At 44.9% G+C, this 22,735-nt stretch overlaps 2 protein-coding genes across 2 annotated transcripts; both read left to right on the top strand.

The window, feature by feature from the left end:
• Positions 1-1,456: 1,456 nt before the first annotated feature.
• Positions 1,457-9,251, top strand: SLC25A27 (solute carrier family 25 member 27). The gene is made up of 9 exons (XM_009095891.4): positions 1,457-1,735; positions 3,243-3,434; positions 4,231-4,315; positions 4,943-5,065; positions 5,740-5,852; positions 6,494-6,578; positions 7,179-7,271; positions 7,606-7,708; positions 8,125-9,251. Exons 1-9 carry the CDS (start codon positions 1,633-1,635, stop codon positions 8,194-8,196), a joined length of 969 nt encoding a protein of 322 aa, XP_009094139.1. The 5' UTR covers positions 1,457-1,632; the 3' UTR covers positions 8,197-9,251.
• A 2,461-nt stretch (positions 9,252-11,712) lies between these two features.
• TDRD6 (tudor domain containing 6) lies at positions 11,713-22,563 on the top strand. The gene is made up of 5 exons (XM_030235491.2): positions 11,713-18,319; positions 18,749-18,867; positions 19,924-20,013; positions 20,437-20,494; positions 21,908-22,563. Exons 1-5 carry the CDS (start codon positions 11,713-11,715, stop codon positions 21,967-21,969), a joined length of 6,936 nt encoding a protein of 2,311 aa, XP_030091351.2. The 3' UTR covers positions 21,970-22,563.
• Positions 22,564-22,735: the final 172 nt, after the last annotated feature.

Below are 22,735 nucleotides of genomic sequence, written 5' to 3'. Positions count from 1 at the left end.
AGTACTGGCCATTTTCTTCTCCACACATCACAGAGCTGTCCATGCAAGCATCTACCTCTAGTCAGGCTCATTTCAAAGGTCCTGTGGGAAGAGAAAATTCCTCTTCACAGCCTTCCCCCAGTAATCTGGTTTAAAAAAGAACCTATTTCTTCAGGCTAGAAATGACCATAGAGAGCTGCTCTTCCATAGGATGCTGCAATGCTATGAGGTGTACTTTAAGGAGAGATCTAGTTGTTGTTTTCCACTCCCTACAGCATGGTCATTGAGAAAACAGACTGACCCAGAGGTGTAGAGCTAAAGGATGGTTGTGAAACCCTTATTCTGGGAGGTTTTCAGGGCATCAGACAACCTGCTGTAACTCCAGAGCTCTCCCTGCTGTGACAGAGGACTGTAGGATGACTGCAGGTGAACTCTAGAGGTCCTCTCTACCCCACATCACAGTCGAGGATACACAAGCTGACAGTGTGGCACAAACTGACCCAAGCCCACAGAACAGCTGTGGAGGGAGGCACGAAGTGCCACAGTAGATGGCTTGAACTGTCCAGAAATAGGCTCTGAACCACTCATACCTTCCATGCAGCCAGGCACATTTGCATTAGATTGCAATATCCCCATCCCCATTTTTAACCACTTCTTTGTCAGGAGTTTGTTTAATCCCTGCATGAATTCTAATGAATTTTAACTCCAAGAAGGATCCAATTTAATACCAGTTGCTGGTGACCAATGAGATAGATTCATCCAACTTCAACTGAATATTCCACCTGCAATGCTCCCTTAATTTGTCTGAATTATTTTGGCAGGGACCACACACCAAAGCTTTAGGCAGAGGTGTGGGGAGGTGTTCTGGGATAAGTTTCTGTGACCAAAAAAAATTGTCAAATCAGCATGAGGATTACTGACTAATGGCTAATGATTAACTTAGGGATTCAGCTGAGCCTTAATGATAAATGTAAAGCTCTACAATAAATTAAGATAAATTAGGGCTGGCACACATCAGGACTTCAGGACTCAGCCAGGAAAAGCTTTAAACTTTTCACTTAAGAGTTCTGAGAAGTGACCAATTTCTGCCACCCAGGCTTGCTGGGATCCTTGTTAAAACTGCAGTGCTGCGTGCTTAATCCGCAGCCCCAGCTCAGCACGTAACTGTTGCTAATGCAGCTCTTACTAAAGCAGATCTGGATCAATTAATCCCTCCCGGATGCAGCTACTTGACACGGGAACAGTTTGGGGCTCCCCAGGTAGTGCTGCCAATGACAGCACCCCACAAAGCAAACAGACCCCACGCGTAATCTTGCACTCTCATTAATGATTTTTTTTTTCATGTAAGTATTGGACAAATCCGCGCGTGTCTGTACCTGCAGTGCCGGTTTCCAGGCACAGAGTAGCCTTGGTGACAGACTACATTTCCCAGGAGCCTGTTGGGCCGGAGTCTCTTGTGTCACTGCAGAAGGACCTTGCAGCTGTGCAGAGCCGCTCGGGCTGCTGCAGTTCCCGGTGCTGGCGCTGTAGAAACATGACCTTCTGCAGCTTGTCTCCTAAACCACCCCGAGCTGACCTGCGCTAGGGCCCGCTCCTGCTGCGGACACAGCCGGGCAGCGTGGCTGGTTACCCTCGGTTCATGTGAGATGCTAGATGTCATCTGCAGAAGAAGAGAGGAGCTTACCTCTTCCAGAGAGATGGCCCCGAGCCAGCAAATTCGCTCTGTCAGCCTGTGCAGCGGCTGTGGCAGAACTAGGTACAACTCACCGTGGTTTTCCGAGAGGGAAGGGGGATTTACTTACGGGGGCAGGGGGAACATCAGTCCCCGGATGCCTCATTCCTCAGTGTTCTGCTCCAGCAAATCTGCATTTCACTGTGCTAGTGGTGGCTTTTCCATAATCTAAGTGTTTTATGCCACCCGACCTGACTGTGGCTGGAGGGAGGGTTTTTCAGGATGAAATCTTTGCCTCGTAGACCAAAGGGCTGCAGTCATTAACTCAGTGCAGTTCTGACTAATTTAAGCTTTGCACTGGCTGGGTTTCCAGAGAAAGCCTAAAGAGGCAGGCAGATCTGTTGCCTAAGTTACTAGCAAGGCCTTAGTCCTTCAGGAATTTCCTTTTTATAGTCAATGAAGTTTAATCAAAGAAAAATCAACTCTTAAGTTTCTGGTCACAGTGGAGATGCTTATAAAAATGGAGCTGGAAAACTGCTTGGTGAAACATGGAGTAGAATCCCACTGGCATTGTGTATCACTGCTATGTGACCAAGTAACTGATTTTGAATATTTTTCAGCACATTATAATTTCTACAGGCACTTACAGGCAAGTCAGTTACATTTCTCTAAGATTTGTAACTTCTCAATCTTTGCTATCTTTAAACATGAATACCAAACTTAATGCACAAATAGACTATAAACCTGCTGAGGCTTTGAGCAGTGTCTGCCTTCACTTGGCAGGGAAGGACCTGAGTCCTGCTTTGGAAGGACCTTAGTGTGTCTCAGAGGTATCAAACAAAGACAAGCCCTGCTCCTTCCCTGCCACAGGCTGGGAAGGTCCATCACCAGGCACTCCGGGCCTGGAACTGAAATGGGGGGCACAAATATGTATCCATACTGTTTCAGGAGCTGCCCTGGGAAGCTGAGATCACCTTGGATCTCCTTCAGTGGCCACCAGTTATTTCAGAGAGAGAAATAACAGGCTACATTATTTCTGTGCCTGTATAATGAAAGCAAGCATGCTTTAGGGTGGTTTGTAGGACAGATATGTATGTAAGTTTGTAGGTGATCCTGAATGTCTGTCAGCATTATGATGACCTCTCTGGGGTTGTTCCTGTCCATAACAAGTACTGCCACTGTGCTGGATAGTGGCTGGACAGAATTGGAAAGACCACATGACCAATTGAGAGATATGACCGGTCTGTATTCAGGGGGAGTGACTGGAACAGGATTTTTAATCCCGAGTCCCTCAGAAGGTACACATATTTGCATAACAAATCTGCAAAACTAAATATGGGAGAAAGACTGAGTGTTTGACAGGAATGTCATTTAGTTACTTGTGCCTAGAGCCACTTTTAACAGACCTAGATGAGAATTCTCCTATTCTCCAGGGATCTCCTGGACCCTGTTGGGTACAGCCCCTGCTCCTTGCTGGTGCCTGCCCAGCCCCTTGGTCTGGCAGGGCGTTGTGGTGAGGCTGTTCCCGGCACGGGAGGTCTCCCTGCAGCCGCACTCGTATTCACGTGTGTTCCCGGCCCTTTGCCCTCAGTGACATTTCCCCTGGATCTCACGAAAACCCGGCTGCAGATCCAAGGTGAAGCTGCCGTGCGCCGCGGTGGAGCTGCGGCCGGGCCGGCGGTCCCGTACCGCGGGATGCTGCGCACGGCGGCTGGAATCGCGCAGGAGGAGGGGGTACGGAAGCTCTGGCAAGGAGCCACGCCGGCCGTCTACCGCCACATAGGTGAATATCTGCTCGTGATGGGACACGATGGGTCCTGCCTTCTGTGGCCAAGCCTTTTGGAGTGAGCTTGCCATATTTTCTTGTACTTTAAATTTATCTGTGAGGACTTTTCAGTCTACCCTGCAATCCCACTTTGAAATATATGAGATTTCAGATCAATAGCATCTCTTCCTTCACTTTTCCAGTCCTTCATGGCCTTATTCTGGCTTCTGGGAAAACAAAATATAAATTCTCTGTCATCTTTGCATGAAGGTCTTGTTCAGGAAGTCCAGACACTTAGAGTTCTCAGAACAATAAATGTCTCATATGTGAGGGAAGTGGGGACAGATTAGGAAAAAAGATGTGAAAAAATATGAGGTTGCAAGCACAAGGGAAAAATAAAATTGCTTAAAAGAAATGCATTAGCGGTTTGCCACTAGTAACAGCTTTCCGTGCTTTGGTTGAAAATATGGTGACAACAACAAACCTCAAAAGCACTTCTGGAGGTTTTGTGCTTGGCATCAGCCCAGAAGGAGGCGATGCAGTCCCATCTCCTTAGGGTGCAGGCAAAGCTGTGCTGCCTCCTGGCAGACCTGTGGCTCAGCCAGAGAGATAGTTTGATGCTAAAACGTGCTGGCTCTCCCCCTGACACCAGGCAAACCCCTCACTTTCCCCATTTGGATCACAAACGTGAGAGCAGTGACCAGCTGACCCAGGTGAGCTCTGGAGTGCCATAAACCAAGGTCCTGATCTCTCTCTCATTGTGATCTCCAGAAATGCAGGCCCAAGAACTGTCTCCTGCTTTTGTTTTCCACAGTATACACTGGTGTTCGGATGGTTACTTATGAACATCTGCGTGACTCCGTGCTTGGCAGGGCAGAGGGTGAAAGCTTTCCTCTCTGGTAATGTGGCATATTCATGCATATTTATTGCTTGCCTGGGGATTGTCCTTACTGTAGGAGACCTTCAGCAATATCTTAGATCCAAAATGTATCTGATTTTTGAATGGGATTGATAAAATATACTGCAAAATACTTGTCATGCCCAATGCTACAGGAACTGGGACCTATGGATAATACTGAAATTTCTGATTTTACTGAAATAAATAGACCCATAAAATTAACATAGTTCGTCTAGTAGCAGTGGGAGAGAAAGAACAGTTTTATATATCAGCAAGCAGTTTGGAATTTCAGGTGGGCATTCAGTTACAATACATGGAGCATCATCCTTTACTTGTGTACTTTGCCATCCTGCCTTTAAACCTTAAGCAAAGAGCAAAATGTAACCTTGTTTTGTTTTTTTTTCCCCAGGTAAGTTTTAATCTTTTTTGAAAATTGACAGAAATATTACTGACTACCTTAACAACCTGTAGCCACCACAATTATTACCTTTGCTTTGGCTGTTAATATATGGAATAACTGTTTATACTTATTCCACCTGGGTTGTGCTGCTGAACGCTTCAGCTTGAGCACTGTGACCTGGGAAAATTTTCAGTGTACTCTGGAGCACAATTTTTCTCCATTTGGCAGGAAAGCTGTGGTTGGAGGCATATCTGCGGGTGCCATTGGACAGTTTTTTGCCAGCCCAACTGATCTGGTGAAGGTGCAGATGCAGATGGAGGGAAAAAGGAAGTTGGAAGGAAAGCCGTTACGGTTGGTTCCGCTCAGAGCTGATGTTTTTTCCCCTGTTACTGATAACTCTTTGGCCGAGGGTGTGTTTCTCTGTGTTTTCTGCCACTCGTTCTCCCCCCGCTGCTCTGTGCCCTTTTACAGGGAGAGCACCCAATAGCTCTGGGCAGTGAAGAGGGGAGGGGTTCCATTTATACTTATTTCTTTATTCTGATTTATCGGTCCCAGGGACCACAAACTGATCCTCTGTGCTGCAACACGTCCCTGCCAGCACTGCGCCGTGGGGAGGTTAGGGCGCTTTCTGAAGATGGAAGAAAGCATGAGTGAAATGGCTCGTGCAGGATGCACAGGCACAAGGAAGGCTGGCACACAGCAGGGCTTGAGACTCTTCTGCAAATACCAGGACATATGATATACTGCTCTTTGCATTCATTTGGTGTCACATAATTAGTATTGTAACCCAGTGTAGGATCTAAGGCTTGTCTGCTGTTAGGCACCAGATCACTGCTTTGCAAGGCAACCGGTATCTCTGGTAAAATATTGTGGCATGAAAGTCAAAGATCCAAAAATGGATCTGGAGTGCCAGATCCTTGCAGGTATAAATTCCTAATCTCATGTGATGACCCAGTGCAGCAAAGTACTGGAACATGCAAAGATTTCACTGGGCTGTCTACCCACAGTTCTCATCTTGATTTCAGGTTTCGGGGCGTGCACCATGCATTTCTGAAGATTCTGTCTGAAGGAGGAGTAAGGGGACTTTGGGCTGGATGGGTACCAAATGTCCAGAGAGCTGCTCTGGTGAATATGGGAGGTAAATGGAATAACTTGGCCTGCAGCACTTAAGGCCCCATCAAAGCTTTAAGAAAAAGGAGCTCAGCTGCTCCTTTTGTCTTAGGGACCTGTTTGGAGCACACAAGGCAGGTGACCTCTGCCTTGTGTGCCTGTGTTTTGGTCCTGTGGAAATCAAATGGCTTAAAAGCAACAGTTTTTACTTGAATTTAAGGAAAGGTGAGCCAGAAGCTGAAGGGGTCCCACAGCCAGCAAAGCAGGGACTTCACCAGCCACAACCCAGTCCTCAAGTGAGGTGAGCAGGGCAGAGCCAGCAAAGGCAGCCAGGCTTCACCAAGATCCAGATCCATAGAGAAGTGTGTGTTGATGAGGCAGATGTGAGACCAAGCCAGGAAGCTGAGCTAGCAACAGGGCTGGTGAGGGTCACCCAGATACAGCTCAGCATCATTTGTAAGGTAAAGCAGAGCAGATGGGAGCAGAAAGGAGAATGTACTCACCTGTCTAAAGACAGGACTCAGGTGCCACAGCCCTCATTAAAAACTGGGGCAGAGTGTCAGCTGTGTCAAAGGCAGGAGCCTCAGTGGAAGTTAACATCCTGTGTTGTGAACAGCACAGACCATTCACTCCTGACAGTGCTGTTTTTTCTCATTATTCTCTTTACAGATCTGACCACTTATGACACAGTGAAACACTTCTTGCTTCTGAACACAACACTTATGGACAACAGTGTGACTCACAGTGTCAGCAGGTGCTGTATTCTCCAATTATCCCTTTTCCACTGTGGAGCATTTCCAGCCTTGCTGTATTCATCTGCCTCTCTATGCCAGCAGAAGACCCCATTCTTTGATTTTGATACTGCTGATGAAATGCAACTTTAGAATTATTTTTTTCTTTAGAGAACATCACTTTATAGAAGACACAAAGAAAGGATGCAACCATTGCTACAAAACTGCCCTCACCAGGAGTGCCTTGTTGGTGCATTTAAACACCTTTGCTCTAATCTGTGGGAGCACAGTGATTTTCTGCAGAAAATCCTCTTTTACTCTCTTAAGTGATGAAAAAATCTGCTTTATATAAACATTATTATAAAAACAATACATTGCGTATTGTGGGTCCTTCATCCCTGACTCAGAACTGCACACAGAGGTGAGGGCAGCTGGCACTGGGAGGACATGTGAGCAAGAGCAGTATTAGTAAGCCTCCCAAATCAAGTTTATGTTATGAGTTATTACTCATGATTTGATAATAACTGTTTTAATATATCTTTATTATAAGAACTGGAATCACAGTGCTGAAATTTTTATGATACATCTTGGTTTCTTCCTTAAGTATCTGTTGCTGTTGGCAGTGCCTGCTCTGGGCTGGTAGCAGCTGTTCTGGGAACTCCTGCTGACGTGGTCAAAACCCGGATAATGAACCAGCCAAGAGATAAGCAGGGAAGGTATGGACACTTCACAGACCAACTTTTCAGCAGCACATTGAAACCATGGGTCTGACTCATTTCACTGGGAGTGAAGTGCTAAGTTGATAATTGCTCTTCATCTTTCTAATCAGATGATTTTCCTGATTTAGTAAATGTCTGGGGGTGTTGTTGTGATGGCCACCTAAGCATAACCAGTGGATTTCAGTTCTGGATTAGGCTCCAAGGAGCTTACAAAAGCACTTTGGCTTGTAGAAGAATCTCAGCACAAATTATTTTTATGAGTGGGATTTTTTTTTCTTTTAATTGTGTATTTGTAATCCTAACACTGTTTGTTCTCCTTGCACATTGCTAGAGGTCTGCTCTATAAATCTTCCATGGACTGCTTGATTCAAACTGTCCAGGGTGAAGGGTTTATGTCTCTGTACAAAGGCTTTCTACCAACCTGGATGCGAATGGTACATGCTTTTTAACTCTCTTTACAAGAACAATTAGCATTAAAATGTGAGGAGTGTAGATGCAGCCCTAACCCTATGTAATATTACAAATTTTTGTATAAAAGACATAATCACTGAATTGTAGAATGGTTTGGGTTCAAGAGACTTTAAAGATCATCTCATTCCAAACCCTCTGCCATGGGCAGGGACAACTTCCACTTGCTCAGAGCCCCGTCCAACCTGGCTTTGAACACTTCCAGGGATGGGGAGTTCAGCCTCTCTGGGCAGACAGAGGTTTGGGAACCTCTCTGGGAACAAGAGCAATATGAGACTGAACTTAAGAATATGATTTTTAAGAGGAGATAGTTTAATCTAATAGGCTTATTTACTGGGTTACTTTTGTTTTAAGCCTCTAACTTCAGTGTTTGCTTTCACAGGCACCCTGGTCACTCGTATTCTGGCTTACATATGAACAAATCAGAAGGCTGTGTGGAGTTACTTCTTTTTAAAACCTTCAATATTCACAGAGGAGTCAAAAAGCTGAATTCTCATTTCACAGGGTAGTACAATCACATGTATAGCTTGTTGCTCCAAATCCAGTTGTTACTGGTTGGGAACAGCCATGACTTAAGGACACTATTTGATTGTTAGACTGCTACATGAATTTTATAGTATCCACAGGATAAAATTGTCACAACAATACTTCAGCTACAGCCAGCATCAACTTTCTGAACCAGCAAACAGGAATAAAAAAAAATCCTACCAAGCAAATAGAACATAATACTGTCTGTTTTTTAGCTAATGGAGATAGTTTCTATTGCTAAAAACACGAGCAGGTTGATCAATGCACTGAACAAGTTCTGTGGATAAGCATCTATAAAATTATTTGGGAATTTTTGTTGTTAATTGCATTTGCACACAGATCAAGAACTACCTCTCGTAGTTTGATGTGTCAGCAAACCAAGCCTCTAGTGCTAGATATTAAAAAAGAGAAAAGCAGTTTACCTGATTCCAAATCTGCTTTGCACAAAAAGTGGGAGGGTTTGTGTTTCTCTTACTTCCCAGAGACTGCCTGACCTCTCCACTCAACGCTTTGAGAAAGATCATGATTGAAATGCAGTCCTGTTCCCAGAAAATTAAAAGCCTAGTTTGCTCTGCAATGCTCAAAGGTCTCAGGATACTCCATAGGACCAAGCTGAACTACTTGCCCTGTGACAATCTCAGTGCTGATGTGGCAACTGGGTCATTTTCCATGGAAATGTGCACTCTGCCCACTTTAAATCTTGATGGAAATACAACGTTCTCTTCAATAATGCAAAATGTTTGAACAGGAGTGATTTATTTAATTTTAAACCTAAAGCCTTCCAGATTTCATAGAGAAGGAGACTAGTGCTGTTCGTCACTAGCTTCACCTTTGGCAATAAAGAGTCAAAAATGCAGTATTAAAAGCAGCCATGAGTAGATAAAGCAAAGCTGTCTTTGATTTAGTAATATCTAGTAATTGAGTTAATGTAGAAAATGTGGATTTTTTAATAAAGCCCCAGAATTTCTTCTAGTATTTGCACCAGTGTTTCCAATGTGCCATTTTCTCACTGAACGCACTTTGGGTGTTTTCTTGGCTTGCACTTGTTTTTTCTGATTGTACTGTAGTTCAGTTGTGGCTGTATGCACTCGGGGTGTGCTTCCAGCTTGGAAAACATTCATCTCACCATCGTTAGGGAGTCACAGAACCACAGAATGGGGCAGGTTGGAAGGGACCACAGTGGCTCATCTGGTTCCACCTTCCTGCTCAAGCAGGGTCATCCCAGAGCACAGGGCACAGGATTGCACCCAGCCAGTTCTGGAATATCTCCAGTGAGGGAGACTCCACAGCCTCTCTGGACAATCCACTCCAGGTCTCGGTCACTGCACAGGAAAGTTCTTCTTCATATTCAGGTAGAATCTCCTGCGCATCAAATCCAAAGGTTTTGTTCAGAAATCCTGGTATTTTTCTAGCTGTCATCCTGAGAAACAAGTCCAAGTTCTTTCTGTCTTGTACACCAGCACCAGCAATGACAAACCAGCAAAGCCGCTGCTTCAGTTCCATCCCAAGCACTCCCACCTGCTATCTTGTTATCCTGATAACCCAGTGATGGATACACAGCTTTACCTTTTTCATGAGACAGAATAAGTACTTTTATCATACAGTCATAGAACAGTTTGGGTTGGAAGGGACCTCTAAGATCAGTTCCAACCCATGGGCAGGGACACCTTCCACTATCCCAGGCTGCTCCAAGCTACATCCAACCTGGCCTTGGACATTTCCAGGGACTGGGAATCCACAGCTTCTCTGGGCAACCTGTTCCTGTGTCTCACCACCCTAGCAGTGGAGAATTTCTTCCTAACAGCCAATCTAAACCTGCTCTCTTTCAATTTGAAGTCATTCCCCCTTGTCCTGTCACTCCAGGCCCTTGTAAAACGTCCCTCTCCTTCTTTCTTGCTGGCTCTCTTCAGATACTGGAAGGCCACAGGTCACCTTGAAAGTTCTCTTCTCCAGGCTGAACAATCCCAACGTTCTCAGCCTTTCTACAATGACAATTGGTCAGCCTCTCTGATCATCATAACCAGTATATTAATTATAAGCAATGTGTAAAACCACTTTTAGCCTGCATTTATCAAAGTTGCCATATGGGCTGTGTCGTGGCCGAAGTCATGCCCTCCCATACTTTTATGGGCACACAGCTTGGGAAAATCCCTGAAACTCTAAGTTTTGTTAGAATAACCTTGATATGCTTCAATTAACAAAGCCTGAAAGAAGAGGGGTCTATTGATGAAACTGGATACAAGGAGTGCACAAATTATGGACCACAAAGACAGTCTGCAGAAAACAGCAGACAAAAAAGAGACTAACAAAGACTCAGTATGTATGCTGGAAAGTCCCTGCCTGGGAAAAAATAAAAGGACTGAAGAATATAGACTAATTTGCAAAAGAAGTGAGAAATCAATATCCAACATAAGACAGAATACTAATTAATGAACAAGAATTCTGTAATTTAGAACCAGTGAGTATTAGTTTGCTTGCTAAAAATACATATATAAATAACCATAAAAGTTCTGTATGTGCGTCTCTGTAGAGGTCAGGATTTTGTCAGCCACACCCACACAGCCCCCTTGGCCAACAATAAAGTAATACCTGACTCGCTAAAATGAAAAAGACAGCGTTAGAGGGTCTTATTTATCCCAATGATTTCAGAGGATTTGGTGTCTCTCTACTTGGTGTCACTTGTAAAGTTGCCGAGGGTGTATCAACGCTTCCCCTATGCAATTAATGAAGATAATAAATAACACTGGTTCCAATACGGATCCTTGAGGCACAGCTCAAAATAAAAATGACAAAAATGCCTCGTAAAAATCTTGTAGTGAGAAACTTCTTTAACTCTTAATAAATCTCTCTCTTCGGCTGTGAATTATTAGCGATTCCTGACGGGTGTGTGGCGCGACCTCCCCGTCCTCACACTGCGGCTGCCGCCCTCACGCTGCGCCCCGCCCTCAGGCCGCCGCTGGCCAATAGCCGCCAAGCTCCGCACGCGTGTCCCACCCCCGGCGCCGCTCTGGCCAATGGGAGCTCAGCTGGCTCGGCGCGCTCTCCCCCCCCCCCTCACCCCGCCCCCGCCGTCCCGCCGCCACCCGTCCCCCGTGGAGCGCTCCACCGTGGGCGAGGGCAGCTCCGCCCGGCTCTGCCCTGAGCTCCGCGGCGCCCCGCACATAATTTCGTAACCCTGCTCTTCGTGGCGCCTTCGCGAATTCTTAGCTTAGCAGGAGCGGCCCCACGTATCAGCTGGCTTCACCCCTCCTTTTCCCTTTTCGCTTCGCGCCGCTCTCCACCCCGCCGAGAGGATCGAAATGGACTTGGCCGCTGGGACAGCCGCTAACGGCTCCCCGCGGGTCACGTGGGCGGCGCGTGCTCTATATGAGGCCGAGGGGCGGAGGGCGAAGCGTTCTTTCGCCTCGTGCGGGTAGCCGAGGCGCGGCGAGGTGGCTTCGCAATGAGCTGCGGGCCGGGGTCCCTCGGCCGCGGTGATACCGTCACCCTGCGGGTCCGCGCCGTGGGGCTGTACCCGGAGGTGCCCATCTTGCGGTTGTGGGGGCTTCTAGGTGAAAGTAAAGCTGACTATGCCCTCCTGTACCGCGAGATCCAGGCGGCGGCCGGGCCGCGCCTGGCGGCCCGCCCAGAGCCCGGCGGGCCGGGGGCCAGCGGGAGCAGGCTGTGCCCAGGAGACATGGCATTGGTGGAAGTGTTGGGTGTGTGGTACCGCTGCTGTGTGGTGAGTTGTAGTGCCCAGGGGTACCGTGTTTTCCTGCTGGACGAGGGGTACGTGGTGACCACATCCGCCTGTTATCTGGCACGGGGCTGCTCAGAGCTGTTCCAGATGCCCCCGGAGGTGCTGGGCTGTGTCGTGGCCGAAGTCATGCCCTCCCACAGTAACGAGGGGACAGCAAGTGGCGATTCACCCGTGTCCAAGTGGACTGTGGAGGCTATGGAGTTCCTCAGCTTCCTGCAGGGCAAGGAGGTGTCTGGTGTGGTGCAGGAGGTGATAATGCCGCAGGTCATCGTGCTCGAGCTGCCCCAGCTCGTGGCTCAGATGCAGCAGCTGGGCCTGGCCAAACGTGTCTCTCCCAGCTGGTTCTGCCAGGTGCTCAGGCGCTGCCTGCCATCAGGCCAGTTAAAGAAGCAGCTCTGTCAGCAGTCTTCAGCGTGTTCCCTTGGAGCTTTTGCGGTTCCGCAGCTTGTGCATGTGTTGCTCTCGTACCAGCCTCTGTCACCTGCCTTGGATTACTACTACCCTCAGCTTCAATTGGGTGTGACAGAGCCTGTCCTAGTGACCCATGTCTCGGACCCACACCACATTTACTGCCAGTTGCAGTGCCTGTCACAGGAGATCTGTTACCTTTCTGAGACCATGTGCCATGCTTATGACCGGTGGGAGCAGGACTTACTGCCCAAAGTGGGTTCGCCCTGTGCTGCCCGTGGGATGGATGGCCAGTGGTACCGTGCCATTCTGCTGGAGCTCATTGCTGGGGAGCAGGACCAGCATGCAGCTCTTGTGATCTTTGTGGACTATGGCAAGAAGGAGACTGTGACCAGGGCGAACCTGCGCCATTTGCCTGCTGAGTGCTTTCGCATGCCTGTGGTCACTTACGCATGTGCTCTTCAGGGTGTTTCGGATGGGGGCTGTGGCTGGTCCTCATTGCAGGTTGATTTGTTGAAAGCATTGGTGCTTGGCAGAGGAGTGAGTGCTCACATCAAGGCCTTTAACTCCTTTGAACATCTCTATTATGTAACTCTCTATGGGGAAAATGGTGTTGATTTGAACCATGTTTTTGGGTCTCAGGCTTGCTGCCTGGCCAGCAGTCATGTGAGCCAAACTGAGGATCATGAGCAGCTGGAAGTAGAGGAATCTTTAGCTGAAGAGTTGGGATTGCCACCAGAAGCACCCCCTCTTCTAGCACATGGGGGTTTGGCCGCTGCTGCTGTAGCTGGTGTGTATCTGAAGACCTGGACATTGTACAGTGCTCAGGTGTCCCACCTCCAAGACCCATCTGAGTTCTGGCTGCAGCTCCATGAGTATTACCAGCTATTCAGGCAGTTGAGGCAGAGCATGTGGAATTTTTATTCCCATTCCACAAAGTTGGATGGTGCTGGGTGGGACCCACAGCCTGGATCCCTTTGTTGTGCCAGTGGGAATGAGGGTGTCTTTTATCGAGCAGTGGTTACCAGGGTGCTGGACACTGGGGTGGAAATACACCTGGTGGACAGAGGCAGTACAGAAACTGTGGATCTGTGTGCTGTGAAGGAGCTTCTTCCTCGGTTCAGGGAACTCCCTGCTTTAGCTCTGAAGTGTTGTTTGGCAGGTGTCTCCCCTCCAAGAGGGAGTTGGAGTGAAGCTGCTGTGTCTGCATTCAGGGAGATGGTACTGAACAAGGAACTAAAGGTTTGGTTTTTGAATGTGCAAGGTGATAAATACATGGTTGAAATTTTTGACCAGTCCCAGTTAGGAGAGGGAAGAGTAAGTAAACTCATGGCCCAGGGGGGTTATGCTAAGTACCAGAGGTATGAAATACCCAAGACTTGCAAGAAATCAGATGAGTCTGTGACACAGGCGTCTTCCCTAGTGTGTGCTGCAGAGGAAATCCAAGTAAATGCAGAGAGGATGCTCAGAGAAGAATGTGATCTAAAGGGCAGTGATAGAATATTTGATTCTCACATGGGTGTGGTGGTCAGAGAGAGCCCTATTGCAGCTATTCATAATTCTAAAAATAGTGAATCTCTTCTTTCTCGAGACTATGAGGGTAAGAAAAATCTGCACACTTCTTTGAGGCAGAACTATGTGGAAATTAAGCCAGGCTCCTCTTGTGGAGGCCACTTAGAAGTGGGAAGTACAGTTAATGTTATTTTGTCATATGTTGAGAGTCCTAGTTGCTTCTGGTGTCAGTTAAGTAGAAATTGCCAGGACCTTGAGATACTAATGGATGAAATTCAGGAACATTGCAAGAATTCATCCAAGCCACATGTTTGGCCAAATCTTGTCTGTTTAGCCCAGTACTCCGAGGACAAAAAATGGTACAGGGCTTTAATAGTTAGTGAAGGAGTTTGTGCAGAAAAAGTTGAAGTCATATATGTTGACTATGGCAACAGAGAGCAGGTGTGTCTAACGAAGCTCCGTGCAATTAATGAACGCTTCCTTAGGTTAGAGGCTCAGGCATTCAGGTGCAGCCTTTACAACTTAATCCAACCCAATGGTCAGAATCCTTTTGCTTGGGATGAAGAAGCAATTCGGGCTTTTCGTCAGTTTGTTGTTGATTCATCATCTGACCTTGACCTGAAGTGTACAATCTTTGCCTTGGCTTCAATAAATAGGGACCTGTTTAACATTGTAGATTTAATCACACCTTTTCAGAGTGCTTGCCAGTTTCTCACTGAGAGAGGTGTAGCCAGACCTTTATTTCCTCAAAAGCATCTGGAATCTTTGGTCCAGCTTCATTCTTTCTATTATTCTAGTCACGGTATCAAAATTGGAAGTGAGGAAGATGTTTATATTACACATGTTGAGAATCCATGGACATTTTACTGCCAACTTGAAAGGTGTGGAGATACCTTGGCACAGCTGGCTGATAACATTTCTTCCCTGAGAGAGAGAGTGACCAGCTCAGGATCCTTGGGGAAGTCTGGGACCTTGTGTCTGGCAAGGTACTCTGACAGTCAGTGGTACAGGGGAGTAATAATGGAAAGACAACCTAAGGCTAAAGTCTTCTTTGTGGATTTTGGGAACACAGAGACAATAGAGACAGATGATCTGCTTATTTTACCCAATGATGCTTCTGATATCTTGCTTGTGCCAATGCAGGCCATAAAGTGTTCTGTGTCTGATGTATCATCTGTTTCCAAGGAAGCTGCAACATGGTTTAAGGAAGCTGTCCTGGAAAAGAGATTAAAAGCAATAGTGGTAGCAAAGGACTCTGATAATACACTGCTGGTTGAGTTGTTTGATAGAAATACTCAAATTAATACAAAACTGAAAGAGCTAAGCTTAAATAGTACAGGACTGCGCAGTCGTGTACGCAGTGAGACTTCGTGCACTGGAAATACAGATGTCCATGAGAGGGATGAGACTGCAGGGTCCCCTTTCAATGCAGGCAGGCCTCTTGAAAGAAAAAAATGTCAACCTGAAGCCCAGCAAGAGCAAGGGACTAAAAGACACTTCAAAGAAGTTGTAAACCTTTTCCAGCACTCTGTGAAGGGACATGTGGCAGCTGGATTATTAGAACCTAATGAGGTGCTCAGCAGTAAGAACAGTGCTGTCTTGTTGAATAAAGTAGGGGAGGAGTCTCTGCTCTTTTCCCAGACGCATACACTGTCAGATACTAAGTCTGATGCTGAAGGCAGGTGTATAATGCTTAAAAATGCATCTGATCTACCACCACAGAAGATAGTGCCAGCTCTTAAAACCTTAGTGTACGTGTCTTATGTCAGTGACCCACAGGATTTTTATGTTCAACTAGGGAGTGATGAGGTTCAGCTTAACAACATTTTGGAAAGCTTGAACAATGGGAAATCAGTGAAGGACCCTTGTGGACAGCTTTTTCAAGCAGGAGATTTAATCAGTGCTGTTTATTCAGAAGACAGCCTGTGGTATCGAGCTGTAGTAAAAGAGAAGACTTCTGACAATTCAATAAGGGTACATTATATTGATTATGGTGACACTTCTGTGATTAGTGTTGATCAAGCACGCAGGCTCCCTAAGGGCTTATCATCTATTCCAGCAATGAGCATTCACTGCTTTCTGGGTGGACTCAAATGCAGAAAAAATGCTGGATGGACAGAGAAAGCAGTATTTTACTTCACCAAGAGAACAAGTGAAATCCTGCTGTCATGTGAATTTGTAAAGAAGGTTGAGGATAAATGGGAAGTTATTCTCAGTGACCATCAAGGTGTAATAACAGTGGATTTATCTGATAAAGATCTTGCAAGTAGAGAAAGACTTTTCTCAAGAAGAAAAATTGATAAAAGAGAGAACCATGACATGATCACTGGCTATGAGCCTTTTCCTCCTCGGGTACAAAATGAGATTTCCTGTGTAAGTGATTGTAAATCGTTTATCTGGAAATTTCCAGAGGCAGGTCAGACTTTAAAAATTTACATCACAGTAGTAAATAGTCCAGGATACTTCTGGTGTCACCGTGCTGATACCAAAGACGTGAGCTACATTGAGAAAAAAATAGAGGAAGCTGAAAAGCTTGGACTAAGCTCTCTGAATGATGGCAAGTCTTGTATTAAAAGTGGTGATATTTGTCTAGCAAAATACAGTCAGGATGGGTGGTTCTACAGAGCTCAGATCAGCAGTGTGAATGATGACAGTGTTGTTGTTAGACACGTGGATTACGGAAGCGAAGAAAGCGTCAGGCTGGAGATGATCCGACAGATGCCATGTGAACTGCTCAGAGTACCTGGGCAAGCATTTGCTTGCTGTCTCTCAGGTTTCAGTCCCCCAGATGGGTCATGGCTTAGTGAAGCAAATAAGAAGTTTTATGATATGACTGAAAACCTTGTGTTAGAAGCTGAAGTTGTAGAAATTTGGGAAAATAAAGAGTCTGAAGTCCCTCTGTGTGTTGTCAAGCTGGAAGCTTCTGGCAATAGTATTAATGAAGAGATGAAGCCTTTCTGGAGGGCTAATAAAGAAACTGGTGACAGTGCTTTCTCAAACCTTGGCAACCCCATAAAGGAAAACAGAACTTCAGACAGCAATTTGGGTCTTTGTCTCAACAAAGAAACTACTGCTGCTTGTGGATTAGCTCAGGAGGAAAGTGCTTTATTTTGTTCTGATCCTTTCCTGGGTGTAACTTCTGAATGCTTAGAAACTGCAGAAGCAAATGTGTCAGTAGGAGCTGCCAGTGGGAAGGCTGATGATGGATGTGAAATAGGAGATCGTGAGAACAATTTTGATAAAAAGATACCTCTCTCTGAAGATGACAGTGATAACAGTATGCTACTAGAACCAATGAGAAACTGCAGCCCTCTTATTGTGGGCAATGGAATGAAAGCTAAAGAACAAGACCTGTCTGAAATACTGTTTGGAGAAGAGGCTGAGCTGAAAGCAGAAGTGACAGGCAGTGCTCCAGCAGCCAGCCTTTTCCTAGGAGAAGAACAAGAACTGCAGAGATTGCCAGTGCTCCAGGCACAGCCATCTGCAAGCAATGGAACAGAGGCATTAGGAGAACTGGGTCCATTAGAAATGCACTTACCATGTGATGATCTAAATGAGCTCCTACAGGGGCTAGAGGGAGTTAGGGAACAGTCCTGTGGTGAAGCAAGAGAGGAAGCCCTGGAAGGAAAGTCTCTTGAAATGCAGGCAGTGTCAGGCAGTGAAACAAGAGAGACAGTGTTGAAGCAGGAATTGCTGGTGCTGCCAGATGTGAGGGAGGAGACAGGGCAGTTGACAGCTCTGAACTGTCTTGAAATTTTACCATTACTTAATGAGAAAGAAAATCTGCTGCCTCTAGCTTGTGACAGAGAGAAGTCAGTAGAGCTGATTCCATCTGATGTTCAGCCTTCTTTGGGAGAGGAGACCAAGAAACTGCAAGCGAATTTGTCTGGAATTCATGAAGCAGAAGCTATACTAGATGACTGGATGGAAGCAGACCCTCCTTCCCTAAGGCTGTCATCATCTGGTGGTAGACCTGAGAGAGAGCTGCACCAGAAGATGCATGACAAGCAGTTGATGCTAGGAGCCAAATTTGAGCCCTTTCTGGAACTGATGCTGCCTAATGTTCAGCCTCCTGAGGAAGACAGAGAGGAAGATTTGTTAGGGCTGGAACATGCTGTGCTACAGAGTTCTGCAAATAGTGGAAGTCAGTTTTCATTTCTTTCAAAAGACTCAGCGAATCAAAGGCCTGTTTTCTCTGTGAAATCATGTGACTGTAAAGTTGAGAAACATAAGGGGTGGCAGAAGAAGAAAGATGACTCTGTGGAAGAATGGATGGAACAAGACTTGACTGACTCATTTAAAGAGAGTGAAAATATGTGTGTTCAGAATTTAGACTGTAAGCCTGGGGAAGACAAAAAGCAAAATGAGAACTTGGCTGACTGCAGTGCAGGTAAAGTATCTGATTTTAAAGAGTTAAAACATAAAAATGTTGTGCCAATCAAAAATGAGAATAGCTTTCTTGTAAAAAAATTCCAGCTTTTATACCCTAATAAGATATTGTATTAGTGTTGATGCTTTGATTTAAGGATAGCAGACTGAGTATAGTTTCTCATGGGTAATGTGACAGTCTCAGAAACTAGTTTTACTTGGGAAGATTAATGATTTTGAGAGGAAATCCATTTCTGAACATGAAGTGCATTTGCCAGACTGTTTGGGATGACAAATATTTAACTTTCAAACATCAAGTAGTTTGGAGGGGATGGGGCAGCAGTGTTTGAGGTATCTGATTTTTGAGGGGTTTTTTGAGGGTTGATTTTTGCGGGTATTTGTGAGGTTTTTTTTCCTCTCTTCTTCATTGCTAAATTACCATTTCTTGTAGCACACCATGACTATCCTTGTAATCTGAAGGGCTTTGCTGTTGGTTCTAAATGTGTGGTGTGGACTTCTCTCAAATGGTGTGATGCTCGCATTTTGGAGATATCTGAGAAGGGTACCAAGGTGAGTGTGGTTTGAATACTCTTCCTGCGTTCTTAAAATCTAATCCTCCTTTAGTCCTTCTCTAAACTCTAAATAATTTTTTAAAAAAATTTTTACAGAATTTTAAGTATTTCAAAGGCTGATTCTGAATTTATAGACTAGAGAGAAACACTGGTGTCTCAAATGTAGTTGATGATAAATGTCAACACTTGATGTTCCTTTCACATCTTACTCTCTTTTATTGACTGGGAATACTGAAGGATCTGGATCCAGTTTGAGGCACACATATGTATGTGATTCTGTCTGGCCTGAAGTTAGTGTTCTGCAGTGGAGTTGTCTTACCATTAAATGCTCATGAAACTTGCCATTATTTTACTGGTGTTTTGAGGAGTTAGTGTTAGAGCAGTAGAAACTTGTGAAGAAACTCAAACTATACTGCAAGTAATAATGAATCCACAACTATGCCTGCTTTAGTGAAATGTGTATTGCATTAGTGGTTGGTGGGAATTAACTTCAACAGTAGAGAATAATGCAGTGAGGTGAGCAGTTCTGCTGCTGTCTGAGCTGGGGGATGAATGAGACATCTTCCTTCAGTCCAGGGGGAGTGTGAATTGATGTACAAACATGCACAGACATTATACTTACATAATCCAAAAGGTCGTTATTTAAAACCTTTCTTTTGAAAGATGGAATGTCTGAGATCGTGCAAGCCAGCTCTAGTGCTGGTAAATCCCTTGGGTGTCTAAAACTAAGCTCAGGTGCATTCAGATGAGAGGCAGTGTCAGGGATTATCATGTAATGATATCCCTATTCACCAGCTTCTTTCTGTTTCTGATCTAGTAGTTGTTTTGTAGCCCTTTTCTCACTATGCTTGGATTAGGAGCCCAGAAGAGCCTTGAGCAACCTCAGTCACTACATTGAGTTTTATTAGAGATGAGCTTGTTCTTCTTTGCAAGATCCAGACTTCTCAATGCCTTCTCAAGGCACAGAGTCCTCAACGGAGTTTTCCTACTGCTGTGTCTTGCTTGTTGAGTGTATTGCTGCTGTGCTAGATCCCCTTTGGCTCTGTCTGTACAGGTCTTGAACCTTTGCAGTGGCAATGAGGAGATTGTGCATCCTGAGAACGTCTGGAATGGAATTCCTGATGGGGCTCGCAGATCTTCTGAGGTATGGCAGTGTGGTACTGGACTGGGCAGGACAGTACAGGTTTTTAGAAAGGCTGCTAAATACCTGCTAAGTCATGAATAATACTTCTATTGTGGAGTAATTAGAAAGGAATAGTAAGGTTTTCACCAGTGTTCTTCATGAAGGACCTACCAGTGGATGAAAAACTTATGTCTGGAACCCAAAGCTCAGGTCATGAGCCATGCTGCTGGTGATGATAACAGCATGAATTTCCAGTTTGTTCTTCACATGCAGCCTTTGTATCCAAGTGAAAAGTGGGCAGAAGGCTAATAGTAGTGAGTTATAAGGGAGGAAAACAATGGTAAATAGGAGTCCAGTAAGAAGTTAGTCTAGTATTAAAAGAAGCATCTCAATGGAAGTCTTGGTAATAGTGCCAGCTTCCTAACGGGATCCCTTTTTGTGTAGGCATTAACCCCTGCAACAGAAAACTTGCAGTCCTTACCAGCGGAGTCCTTACTTCAAGGTAAGTCTACTTTAAGCCCCCACGTGGGTTGTGTACTCTGTGTTTGAATGGTTTCTAATTTTCTAGGAAATGCTTTCTTTTAGAAAATACAGTTGAAACACTAACATATGTAGTTGATACTGCTGGGTTTTTCTTGATAGCATTAGCTTATGTATGTCAGTTTAGGGGTGACTACATGGAATGAAAGCTGCTACTGTGTCTGGATTACAAACCAATTTAGTATTTATTTATTCATCTAATGAGTTGAGCCTCTTGGAACAGCTGGGGTGGTTGACCTAAGTTATAGATTTTGGCAGGGTTTTGAGCATTGCTATCAGCATGCTGTTCTTGGTCATGTTTCTGAGGCAAAGTGAGCAACTACTAGGCAGATTCTATTAAGCATTTAGTTTAGCATTTGAGTGCCCCAGTCCCATAATCTATAAATCTAAATCCATAATAATACCATTTTAGTAGTTTTTAGGATAGTTTGTAAATAGTACATGTACGTCTTTATTGTTACTTAAAAATTTTGACGTGTTAGTGGTAAGCACCTCTTAAGTGTACCAAATAAATAGTACAGGTTCTTTTTGTTTATATGCTGTTATGGAATTATAGAGCAGTTCTGGTTGAAAGGGGCCTTTCCTGGTGGTGAAAGCAGGGCCAACTTATATCAGGTTGTTAAAGAAAGACCTTACTGCCAGTTCTGGAATCTGTCCAAGAATGGAGACTCCAAAACCCATCTGGGCAATTTGTTTCTGTGGTTGCCTGATGAAGACTGAATTGAAGTCGGGATAGCATTTGTGCTTTCAGGTATTAATTGGTGATTGTATTTCAGTAAAACTACTGGTTTATGGGTAACAAATAAGAAAGCCTACAACAGAGATTGGGTTGCCTGTTGAGCAAGAAAAAGGGTAGTTAAAGAATTTGATAAAATGTTAAAATGGTCAGTCTGCAAACTCTCTCCCAAAATTGCATCCCTCAAATGCAGGATTATTCTTGATTTTGTGGATTTTTTCTGTTCTTGAACCCTTTGCATCGAGTTAGTGTGGGCATGAGAGCACCAGCACAGGAAAGGTGAGTCAGGGTCATGCACCCACATGTCACAGAGCTGGAACCTGCTGCACACACTGCCACTGCCTGGAAAGGCAGTTGAGTAGGAGGTACTCAGGGTGCAAAAATTCCTGCAGTGGTTTATGCCAAGCCCACTGAGGGATGGAGTAACTTGAACTCATAACTGAAATCTGAGATCACTGCTCCTTCATCTTCTTGGGCACTTCTGCTGTTTCAGCTGTTTTATCTTTGTATAAGTGTAGTCTTCTAATGTGGTCCAGTATGTCAGTAATATTTTTGATCTCAAGCCTTTTTGATCTTTATGCCCTTATACACAGTTATAGAAACTTCTTGATGGGTCTAATCTGTGTTTATTCCCTATAGAAAAGCAAACTGGCTGCAATGGCAATTTAGCTGAAGATCCTCGTGTCCTCCAGCAGTGCTGAAACCAAATGGCACGTTGGCTACATGAAAGTGAACAAGTGCCTGTGTATGAAATATTCCCATGCAATGAGTTTGTGGGAAGAAAAATACCAGCATTGAGTGGCTTATTTTTTCTACCTGACCAAATACCTGTCACTGCTGAACTTCCCCATACAGCAATAGTGTTTGCAGACTGTTATTTTCACCTTGTTTTCTTACAGCTGTTGTTGCTAGACTGTTATTGTTAGCTTGTTTCTTATAGCTGTAATTTCCTAAATAAGAATTTGCCTCTTGACTGGCTTTTTTTTTTTTTTTGACTGGGGGTACACTGACTTGTATGGAGTTTTTGGTGGGTGGTTCTTCAACAGAAGTTTCTTGTGAGTTTCTGTATATGCTGTTGTGTTGTACAGTAGTGCTTTCTGATATTTGCTTTCCCAAAAGTTGCATTGTTAAGTGTTTTTTTTTCTCCAAAAAAAAAGAAGTTGAGGGTATTTTTGGGTGGTATGGGTGGAAAGGTTTTTTTTCTCTCCTTAGGGGAACATAGTTTTGGGTTGAAGTCTTGCATTTGCTGCTGTTCTAAAGCAATGGAAGAAGCTGGAATAAAGCTTTGCCTCGTATATACTGGTTTGTTTGTGTGTTTTAATGACGTGTCTGTTCTTGTGAAGAAGCCCAAATGCTGTGTGAGGGCTGTTCTGCAGTCACTGGTTGTGTTTTGACCCTTACCAGTTCTCTAGAGCACTGTGAGCTATGGTGAATTTTTTGAAACATTAATTGTACTTAATTAACTGA

This window comes from Serinus canaria, chromosome 3 (assembly GCF_022539315.1).
Source record: "Serinus canaria isolate serCan28SL12 chromosome 3, serCan2020, whole genome shotgun sequence".
NCBI classification, from domain to species: Eukaryota; Metazoa; Chordata; class Aves; order Passeriformes; family Fringillidae; genus Serinus; species Serinus canaria.
This window is presented reverse-complemented; position numbering and strand designations above follow the sequence as displayed.

Coding starts and splice junctions, on each gene's coding strand:
- SLC25A27 (XM_009095891.4), top strand. CDS start 1,633: ATGTCATCTGCAGAAGAAGAGAGGAGCTTACCTCTTCCAGAGAGATGG. Junction 1,736..3,242: donor AGCGGCTGTGGCAGAACTAG/GTACAACTCACC, acceptor CTTTGCCCTCAG/TGACATTTCCCCTGGATCTC. Junction 7,272..7,605: donor CCAAGAGATAAGCAGGGAAG/GTATGGACACTT, acceptor GCACATTGCTAG/AGGTCTGCTCTATAAATCTT.
- TDRD6 (XM_030235491.2), top strand. CDS start 11,713: ATGAGCTGCGGGCCGGGGTCCCTCGGCCGCGGTGATACCGTCACCCTG. Junction 18,320..18,748: donor CTTGGCTGACTGCAGTGCAG/GTAAAGTATCTG, acceptor CATTTCTTGTAG/CACACCATGACTATCCTTGT. Junction 20,014..20,436: donor GGGCTCGCAGATCTTCTGAG/GTATGGCAGTGT, acceptor CTTTTTGTGTAG/GCATTAACCCCTGCAACAGA.